General features: G+C 49.7%; 1 protein-coding gene across 1 annotated transcript; it reads left to right on the top strand.

Annotated features, from left to right (window-relative positions):
- Positions 1–9,826: 9,826 nt before the first annotated feature.
- LOC102241898 (dolichyl-diphosphooligosaccharide--protein glycosyltransferase subunit 4-like) lies at positions 9,827–10,619 on the top strand. Its single transcript, XM_005879215.2, has one exon. The coding sequence runs from the start codon at positions 10,251–10,253 to the stop codon at positions 10,356–10,358; it is 108 nt and encodes a 35-aa protein (XP_005879277.1). The 5' UTR covers positions 9,827–10,250; the 3' UTR covers positions 10,359–10,619.
- The last annotated feature ends 409 nt before the right edge of the window (positions 10,620–11,028 follow it).

Here is an 11,028-nt window from a genome sequence, read left to right as displayed (position 1 = left end):
ACCTGCACAGTCTGTCCTTAATTTCTGCCTTGGTGCTGACCATACTGCTTTCTCAAGAACCACCATAATATCTACGCTTGCCCCATCTCTCTGTCGTTATCTTTTTCTTCCGCCTTCCGAGGGAACTTTTCAAGATTATCTGCCATGTCACTGATTTGATTTTCCATGAAGCTGATTCCACTGCTGATGCTTCCAGAAATGTTGTAAGGATTCCATTGCTTTTCATGCCCCTTGTAAATCTTCCTTAGCTCATCCATCTTCATATTTCATCGAGGAATCTGTTCATCTCAGCTTCCTCTCCTATGGCTTGCTGCTCTAATTTCATAAGAGCCACGCTCTCCTTGCATTCACACGGGGTCCTTAAAAGATGCTAACATTTTCTTCTGGATCCAGAGAAAACACTTTTCAGAAGTCTAGTCATCCTCTGAGTTTTGAACAATATTCTCATTCAATTATTCAGCAATATTTTTTCCAGAGATCCCAAGCCATTTCTTGAAGAAAAATATAAAATCATGCTGATTTATTCACCAAATATTTACTGTGTCATCATGTCCCAGGCACTACGGAGAATGTCAGAGAGGCCATCAGTAGCTCCTGGGGACCCACTGGCCCAGAGTAACTGGAAATGTGTTTCTCCTTGGCCCAGAGGGAAGCTCTGCAGGGGAGGGACCGAGTCTCTCGCTGGCCAAGCCTGGTGAACAGGGCCTGAAAGTGCTCATTTCTCATGGAAGGGAAGAGTCTGAATTTGCACATCCAGTTCCCAGAAGATTGATTCACCTTCTTCATGAGGAAGGCAGCTCTCTTCCTGAGCCCTCAGCCTACCTGTTGAGACAGAGACCAACCACAGAGCGGGGAGCCCGGGCCTGCAATGGGGAGGGGAAACTGAGAGCAGCTGGTGCCAAAGCGAGCACGAGAGCAGTAGCAGCTAACGGGAGCTCTGACAGCCGCACCCGGGCCCCGGCCCCTAACCCTGCGCTCGAGAGCTTCTCAGAATAGAATGAATAGAATGGGCAGTGGCTTGGGCAAGGCGGTCATTATGAAAGAGAGAGATTTTGTTGTCAGCAAGAGCAGTAGTTCCCTTTTCTAAACAGCTGTATTGAAGGTAAAAATGTTATGCAAAACACTGCATATAGTTAATGCATACCATGTGCACACACCTGTGATACCATCACCACAATGAAGGAAATAAAGGGCTCCATCACCTCCCAAAGTCTCCTGCTATCCTTTTGGTTTTTTGTTTGTTTGTTTGTTTGTGGTGGTAAGAGCACTTAACACACTATCTACCATCTTAAAATTTTAAGTGCACAACACCGGATTGTTAACTAGAGGCATTATGGTGCCCAGATGATCTCTAGAACAAATCTATCTTGCATAAGTGTAACTTTATGCCAATTGATATCAATTCCCTGATTCACCCTCCCCCCTCCCCTTGGCATTCCACTCTCTGCTTCCCCAAGCTTGGCTATTTTAGATATCTCATATGAGTGAGATCATGCAGTATTTGTCCTTCTGCATCCAGCTTATTTCACTTAGTATCATGTCCTCGGGTTCATCCAAGTCAAAAATAGCAGGATTTCTCTCTTTTGTAAGGCGAAATATTATTCCGTTTTATCTATATACCGCATTTTCTACTTCCGTTCATCTGCCCCTGGACATCTGGGTTGTTGCCACATCTTGGCTATTGTGAAGAGAGTTGCAATGAACAGGCAACGCAGATAATGAAAAGTATTTCTTAATCTCCGGGCAGGGGACGTTCCCTGGAAGCCAAGCCAGCGAAAGAAGCTCCGGATAAGACAACTACGGTTCCCGGGAGAGAGCTGGTGCTGCCCAGCCTTAGAGAAACTGGTGTGATTTCATAGAAGGAAGGGGCAGGACAACATGTGGACCAAGGAAATACCTGCATGCATGTTTCACTAAACTATGCAACGGTGATGAGACACAGTATTGTGAATGCACTTAATGTCACTAAATTGCACACTTTAAAAATTATTAAAGTAGAAAAATTTATGTTAAAGAAACTTAGGGAAGAGAAAAAGCATAGACCCAGGAAACAATAGCAGCTAAGGGTAAGTTCAGATCGAGGAAAGTGAAAACCAAATTACAAGATTATTCTCTGGCCCTGGCGTTTAGAACATGCCCTTTGAGCAGTAAGGGTTTTGAGACATATGGTCATATTATTGTCTCTACAGATCTAATCCCATCAATTGGTTCTGCAGCGAATATTTCCATAATCGAACATATGTAACTGGTATTTTATAGGATTTAAACATTTTTAGAACCAACCTGTAGAAAAACTATGAAAAACCAGTATACTAACAGAAAGAATGTAAATGTTATGAACCTTGACATTATAAGAATAATTATTTAACAAGAATTGGAGGGTAGGTAGAAGCCACTGAAGAAACTGTAAATATGCTGATTTTTTAAATTTTTCAGAACAGTGATCAATAGTTATAGTCCAAAAGGAATCAATAAAGAATTACAAAGTTCATATGGTGTTAAAAGTTACAAAATCAGAACTCAGAATAATGCCATAACTATAAAATTCAGTAAGGGAAAGGAGAGATGGAAGGCAATAAAGTATATCAATTCTTCATCTTTCTTAGCAGGAGGAAACAGGGAGTGTCTAAAGGAAGTAAGTCAAGAAATAGAATTATAATATTTATAACTTCAATTGTTGGTGGACTCTGTTTTTGGTGACATGTCCCCTCTTTCGTTGGTCATATGATACAGCCTGACCAATCAGAGCCTTCCCTGAGACTTCTGACCAGCACTCTTGGGGAAAATACTGACTTTCAGCCAGTGTTATCAACTAGGGAGAATGTGAATCTGGGCCTTTCTGTGTCCATCTTCTTGCTCCTGGGTATGTGACTATGTACAGACTGAAGCAAATCAGAGCTAATGGCACTGAGCCCCTTGATGTGCCTGTAGCTTGTATCGCTCTGCAGATTTCTGTTATCTTGCTCAGTGAATTCCCCTTTTGTTTTAAAATAAATAAAATAAAATATGGAACATTAAAAGATCCTCCTTTCAGTTAACTTTAAGGTTAATAATAAAGAATTTTTGTAAGTGCTCTGGGGCAGTCATTGGCTCCTGTGCTGTGCTGAGGGGTAGTACTGACCCAGGCAATCCTCTAGGAGGCAGTGGAGTTCACCAGAACCAGAAAGGAGTTAGAACAACAGCCCATGAGAGAATCCTAGGATTTTCAGGATCAAGTCACAGAGTTTATTCGGTGGCTAGAACATCACCCGGTGGGGTAACTATCATGGCAAGAACTTGACATTTAGACAACCATGCCAAAATCCAAACCCCAGCATCCAGGATCTGGGCAACTTGGACGTGATTCTCAACCACCCTGACCTTAGCTTCCTTGTTACCCAAATAGAGATAATAATGTCTATCCCAGGGGGTTGTCGAGATGGCAAAATAGTGAATGAAAGCTAATTTATAAGCCATTCCAAGCTTGACTTTTTATGATGACCAATTGAGTCCCTGAGTTGGTCTCAAACTCATTCTGTTCTCTGACCACAAACTGTACCCCTAATTCCATCCAACCACCCCACAAATGGGGTGAGGGTGAGACAGTGTGAACGAGTCACAGCAGCCCTTCCAACTCCCCTAGCCATCAGAGGTCACCTAACTGCAATTGTCACCATTTTCTCCTCCCGCTTCTCCACCCCTTCCTACAAGGTCCCTCACCCTCTCACCAGTTCTTCTATCCCGTTTTGCTTATAGAAATGCCATCCTCACAAAAGGACAAAGGGGCTGTTTTAGGGGGGTAGGACACGATTCAGGTGACCTGTGCCTCTGGAGATACGAGGACTTGTAACGGCTTCACATGAAGGTAGTGTCGCTTACAAATTATGTGGTGTTGGGTTCCTTTCGTAAACTTTTATGTGCTTTTTTTCTTTCTCCAAAAGTAATATTGTTTCTTGTAATTTTTTATTGTAAGTAATATAAGTGATATTGTTTATTGCAGAAAACACAGAAAGATAAAGAAGGAAATAAACGTCACCCCGAAGCCCACAATCCAGATTTAAAAGTTCTATTAACATTTTGGTGGACTTTTCTCCGCTCCTCACTAACACCCTAGAAATCACACCACACCTTGCACGCTGCTTTTCCCGTTCAACATTATATTGTCAGCATATCCCCATGTCATTAAAAATTCTTTTTTAAAATGTTTTTACCAGCATAATACTCCAGGATACCAAACTGTCCTGTCATTGAATATTTTAGAGACTTCTAGTTTTTACTACTAATCACTCAGCCTAAATTTTTTTTGTCTGTTCAGTAAGAGGCTTTCACCATTTGTGTGCATTGTCATAACGAATGGGGTGAGCCTGAGAGGTGTCCCTGCCAGCCACACACAGGACGGTCCCCTGCCCCAGAGGCAGCCTTACTTTGCAAATTTTCTGTGAGTTTAAGACTGTTTCAAACTGAAGACATTTATTTTAGAAAGAGGTTATGTGCCCGAGGGGCATGAGGGGAGTTCTGGACAGCACTCAGGCTGCAAGAAGCAAGCTTATCAATGGGACTTCAGACATTGTGGTCTCTCTCAGGATCGAGCCACTCCTGCCTCGGACCCTGTAGTGACTCCCTGTTGCCCCAGGATCCAGTCTGCTCTCCTGGGCCTGGTATTCCAGGGCACCTCCCCAGCCCACTGTCCACCCTGCATCCTGCTCTCCCTTTAGTGCCGACCTCCAGACGGGGCACTTTCCAGCAGATCCAGGGACCACGGAGTTTCTGCCCCTCTCAGTTTTGTTCTCTGCCTGGAACTCCCCACTGCCCTTCTCTCCTGGGAAGCCCCAATAATCCTCCAAGACTCATTTCAGGAGCCCCCTCCCCGAGTCCCCCCAGCTCCTTCTCCTTCCCCAACCACAGCACAGCACCTGGCACCTTGTAGGAGAGTCTGTCTCCTCCATCTGACTGGGAGCCCTGTGAGGTTCACAGGCTCCATCGCATTCCCTGGGGGCACTCAGCACCCGACCCCAGGCGGGGCCCAGGGCACTGTGGGTGCTCATGTGCCTGGAAGGGTGGCTGTGGGAGCCTCCCAGCCCCACCCACGGGTCCCCAGAAGTGGCCTCCCTGTGATGCACCCCAGGGAGTTCCAGGCCTGCAAAGGAGCCATTTGCACGGTGGCTGTTCATGAACCCTGAGCGGAGGATTAATTATTGTCTGTTGAAAGAAGACTTCTCCCGTCCTTTCAGATGCATCTTCTTTTTATTCTTAGTTAATTTTTAAAATTACGACGTCAGTGCGAAGTCTGATTTATTTCACTTTTAGCATTATTCCTCTGATACGCGATTTTACTGTATGCCAGGCGCCCTCCTCGGCGCCAATTTGTCACATCGACTCCCATTTGAGGGGCTGGTCAGATGAGCTGCTCGCCTTCCTGGGCCTCAGTCTCCCCGCTGGGGATGGGAATCCCAGTGACCCCCTCCGGATGCCCCCTCCCCCGAGGCCTCACTGTCTGCGGTCCCATGAGCTTATCCCTCCCTACAGCCTCAGTTTCACATGTTGGGTCCCTGGGCCGGGCCTCCAGCCCACCTGCCCGCTCACCTGACAGCAGCCCCATGGAAGGCCTGCGCCACCCGGGAACAGTGACTCACCAGTCCTGTTACCCTAGGCAACCAATTGTCGCGCTGAGCAGCTGAGCTGGAATCGGCTCACGTTGGTCCCCTGCGACGCTGTAGCTACTTAAGGTCCATATGTCGGTGTCCCCAGTGCCCAGCGCAGGGCCTGGCACGGGGAGCAGCATCCCTCCAGGGGTGGTCATCGAGGACCAGGCACCATCTTAGACGAGCAGAACACACGGGAGCCCTGCCCGCATGGAATTTACAGTCTAGGAAGGAAAAACAGACAAAATGGACAGTAAGCAGGACACGTTTGAAAAGTACCCGACACCCAGCCCGCTGAGTGGAATCAGAGCCCAGGGGGCAGGCTGTCCCTTTAAATGCGGTCAGTGTAGGCCTCACTGAGAAGTGGCTTCTGAACAAAATCTCCGAGGAGGGGCTGGGGGAGCCCAGGGAGGCCTGGAGGAAGGCATTCAGGCAGAGCAAGCACCCAGGCTCTGAGGGGAGCACCCTGGGCCACTCAGGCTTGTTCAACGGGGCAAGGTGGCCTGGCTGGAGGGACAGGGGCACGAGCAGGTGACCCCATGGGAGGCTGGGTTAGGAGGCCTGAGAAGTGCCTGTGGAACTCATTGAATTGTGATTTGAGCAGGTCCTGAGAGTCTAGGTGACAAGAACTACATAAATAATTAGAAAGGGGGAACCAAAATGACGTGTTACAGCCCTGTGGTGACCAGGGAATAACTGGGTGAGGGAACCCAGTGACCAGGGCCACATGGGCTGGCCACTCGGGGAGCATGGGTACAGCCCCGAGGCTGTGTGTGCTTCCTGGGGCTGCAGTAACAACATCCCATAAACTGGGGGCTTTAAACAACGGAAGTGGATTCTCTCACCTTTCCGGAGGCTAGACGTCCAAAATCAAGGTGCCATGAGGCCGAGATGCACCTGGGACTCTGGGTCGAATCCCTCCTCGCCTCTCCTAGCTTCTAGTGGTGGCCAGCAACCTCCGCCCTCCTCAGCCCGCAGCTGCCTCGCTCTCGCCCCTCTGTCTGTGGTCACATGGCCATCTCTCCCAGTCCACCTGCTGTTCTCCCCAGGCCTCTCTCTTTCTATATCAGTGGTTCTCAACCTTGGCTGCACATTAGAATCACCTGGGAATCTTTTTTAAAATGCTGATTTCTGGGCCTCATCCTCCGGAAATTCTGTTTCTTTGTTACTAATGTTGTGATCCCACCCCATAACAAAGAAACAGAATTTCCGGAGGATGAGGCCCAGAAATCAGCATTTTAAAAAGATTCCCAGGTGATTCTAATGTGCAGCCAAGGTTGAGAACCACTGTTCTATATGGACGCCAATTATAGCAGGTTAAGGGCCCACCCTATCCTGGATGACCTCGTCTTAACTAGTTACACCTACAATGACTCTATTTCTGAGATGCGAGGTATGAGGGCTGCAACGTATCTTTTTTGCAGATAGGAACACAGTTCAATCCACACGAGAGGCCTGACCTCCCGGAGGCCTGACCACCCACTGTGGGACCCTGGGTGTGCCCCAGGCTGGGCCTCCATAAAGCGAGGGGGTTGGCGGGTCATTCCCGGGCGGCTCTGGCGTGTCTCCAAGTCCTTCGAAGCCTCTCCAATCTCCGGCACAGCAGCATGGAGACAGGAGCTCAGCTGACTCCAAACTGTGTCTTCACCATGAAACAAATATTTTGAAAAGCCTTTTGATGTCACTTGAACAGAGTGAGGAAAACACTGTTCAACCCCCTGCATTTTTAAATTTCATCCCCTTTGCTATTTTTTCCTCTCCTTGAAAGCTTGTGTTTGCTTTCATGTTACACGTTATTTATTTAGTTGCTTGTCAATTAGTGTCTATTCTCCAAGAAACAAGCACATTAGCAGCTGCAGAGATTGGAATTAAAATCTGCAGCCCAGTGGGTGTTACTGAAGGCTTGCCTCCCTGGCTGAGAAAACAGCACCTCGTTGTCATTTCAAAGGCTGACCTTCCTCTCCCTTCCTCCTGATCCTGGCTCCTGACTTCATTCCCAGGGACTTCCCCAGGGTCACGGCTGCACAGGGCAAGATGCTTTAGGATGAGGCTTTTCCAAACGCACAGAGGAGACACCGGTCCCGCTAACAGCAGCCTTTGATGACTGTTCATGTAAAACAGGAGGGCTGGATTTGAATAGCACACTTGAAATTGCCAGTCCGGGGGCCTGCGGGTTCTGACCCAGCCAGTCCAACCCGCCACAGCTCCATCCTGCGGCTCAGCAGATATCTAACGAGGTGACACCAACTGCTGGAAACAAAGGATCCGGCTCCAGTCCCAGCGCCTCGATTTACTGGGAATGCGACCCTGAGCAAGTGAGTTAACCTCACCGATTCATTTCCTGGTCTGCAAAGTGGGAGAATTAAAACCACTGAGAGGAAGCTGAGATTGTGGGTGTAGAACTTGGCAAGGTAAGCTTCAGCGTCTGACTCTTAACATAAATGCAGTACCTGCCTGTGGGCTCGCTGCTGGAATCCTGGGGCCTGAGCGTGGCCCTCCCAGGGGTCCCCCTTCAGTGAGAAGCAAGGACAAGAGCCTGCTGGAGTCCTGGCTCCCACCTACCCGCTGTGTGGCCTCAGGCAGTTCTCCTTCCTCTCTGACAGCTTCTTTGAGCACAAAATACAAGGAGTGAAGCTTAATTCACAGGAAGTTGCTGGGAGATTTAGCAGTGAGAGAATCTACTCAAAACACGATAAAAAATGGAGGCTCGGGCAACAAGGGTGATGAAGAAGATAATGACATTCTGAGGCCAAGACAGATTTTGTTACCTAACACACAGCAGGCAGGACACCAGGGGGCTCCCTCTTTTCTCAGCATTCTCCCTGGGCGGTCACATCCTGGCCCTGTGGGAAACCACAGGGTTGGACTGGGGGCAGGAGGCAGCCATTCCTCACCTGGATGTGCCCGGCCTCCTGGCACGGGAACCAGAGTGATGCTGCAAAAGCCCAGGTCAGAGCACACCTGCTCCAGACCCTCCGGGCTCCGCCCGCTCACAAAGTCAGGCCAACCCTCCCAGGGCCCACCAGGCCCGCACAGGCCCGGTCGTCATCCAAGCTCATCTCCCAACGCTCACCCCCAAGCACCCCGACCTGCTCGCTGCTCCTCGGGCACCCGGGCTCCCTCCTGCCTCCCGGTACTTACTGATCCAGCAGCTGTCCCCTCAGCCTGCGACACCCTGACCCTGATGTCTGCTTCACCCGGTCCTTCATCTCCTCCCGGCTCTACTCACATCACTCTCCTGCCACCTTCCCCCTGCACTGCTCTCCTGTCCTCTTGGCTATACCAGGTTCACCCACCAACAGAGGGGGTTGTTGCTTCTCTACTATGTCCTCTCAGGGCCGAAATGTAAGCGGAGTCTGTTTTGTTCACTGCTGTGTCCCCAGGGCCCAGAACAGTGCCCAGCACGTGTTGGCTCTAAGCATGTGTGGGTGCAGGCGAGGAGGCTGAGCGGCAGGCCAGCGAGGTGCAGGCGGAGGAAGCTGTTCTTAGCTCCCGCTGTGCAGCAGGTCCCCAGGGGGTTCCTAAGCCTGGCACAGACCCCCACCCCCGCCTGCAGGAGGGCCTCCCACCTCGATGAACAACACTCCCGGAGACCACGGCGGCCAGGGTGGGGAAGGGAAAATTCCACGTGACCGAGGGGACAACTTGAGGTCTGATCTTGGGCAAGCACTTTCTCATCTGGATGATGAAGAACTTGGGCCACCGGTTTTCAATGGGGGGTTGTCCCTTAGAGCCCCAATGTCTGGGGGAGCTCGGAGTGGGGGTGGAGGGGCCGCCCATCAGCTCCGCGCAGAGCTGGCCCTCTGGTCTGTGTATGTGGTTCCATGTGAGATTCTTTGTGAGGAAAGGGTTCCAATTCCCAAAAGTGTTTGGGGATCACAGGCAAAATGGTGGCTGGGACTGGGAAGAGACCAGTGGTACCAGTTCTGGACCCTGGGCAGATGCCTCATCCCTCAAGGCTTCCTTTTCCCCATCTGTCAAATGTGGGGTTGGACCGAATGACCCCAAAATGCTCCCCAACTCTGAAGCTCGGTACTCTGGTTTCACGCCGGTAGACACATGAAGGGGAAGTGTGGGAACCGGATGAAGACAGGGAGACGGTGTCTGCAGACGGACAATTATCATCACACAATATAACACTCTAATGGCAGAATCTTTTATATGAGAATAGACATTATGGAGCACAGTTCCATCAAATGAATATAATAGACTTGTTTTATATTACAATGCACACTATAATTACACATTTCAATAATTCTTTCAATGCATTACACAGAGGCGTTCTGAAGAAATGGAGTCCTGTGACCATCTATAATAACTTGCCTAAGGGAGGATGCATCGGGTGGCGATGGAGTGCCAGAGGCCTCCCAGCCTGCAGGGAGAGCCGTGACCTCCTCCTGCCCACGGTCACATGGCTTCTGACCCGGGCCTCTGAGGGTCACGACGGTACTTTGTTCAAGTACCTACCCATCTCCACCTGCACTTTGCAGCCACACCTCCGGGACAGGGAGCTCACTACCTCCCTGGCTGTCTATTTGATGGGCCTTGTCATTAAGAAATTACTCTAGGCAGGTCTCCTACCTGGAGCTAGTGCGCAGAACGCGTCGGAGCCAAGCCCAGCTGCTCAGGATGATTAGCGATGTGCAGTTCGCCATCTTCGCCAACATGCTGGGCGTGTCGCTCTTCCTGCTTGTCGTTCTCTATCACTATGTGGCCGTCAACAATCCCAGGAAGTAGGAATGAAAGTGGCGGTTTCTCCGCCCCAGGGTCCCAGGACATAGTGTGAGGCAAGATTGAGGGTGTGAGGGGCCCTCCCACTTCATCCCTTCTACCCATCACAGCATATAGAGCAATTGCACCTGGATTTTCCCAAACAACTTTTATTTCCTCAAAGTCTTCCTTAACCTATGGAACAAGAAGCTGCCACAGAGTGGGGCCCAGTATAGGGGCTGCTTTCTTTTCTACTCCCTCCCCCCAATATAAGAATATAGATTTTTTTAAAAAAAGAAATTACTGGGCATTACCACAAGCCCATGGCATCCATCTCTAAATTCATAGGATCAGCTCTACAGTGACTATGTTAGGCATTGCAGTGTATTTCTATTGCTGCTATAACAAATCACTCCAAACTTGGTGGCTTAAAGCAGCACAATGTATTCTCTTACGGCTCTAGGGGTCGGAAGTCTGACATGGGTCTCCCAGAACTCAGTGTTAGCAGGACTGAGTTCTTTCTGGAGTTTCCAGGGGAGAATCTGCCTGCTCGCCCTTTCCAGCTCCCCGGGTCCCCTGCATCCCGTGACTCGTGGCCCCTTCCTCCAGCGTCAAAGCCAGCCCCTCTGCCCCTCTTCCTGCTGCCACGTCTGCCTCTGACAGCAGCTGGAAGAGATCCTCCTCCTTTAAGGACTCG

Source organism: Myotis brandtii, unplaced genomic scaffold (genome assembly GCF_000412655.1).
Source record: "Myotis brandtii unplaced genomic scaffold, ASM41265v1 scaffold589, whole genome shotgun sequence".
NCBI classification, from domain to species: domain Eukaryota; kingdom Metazoa; phylum Chordata; class Mammalia; order Chiroptera; family Vespertilionidae; genus Myotis; species Myotis brandtii.
This window is presented reverse-complemented; position numbering and strand designations above follow the sequence as displayed.

Coding starts and splice junctions, on each gene's coding strand:
- LOC102241898 (XM_005879215.2), top strand. CDS start 10,251: ATGATTAGCGATGTGCAGTTCGCCATCTTCGCCAACATGCTGGGCGTG.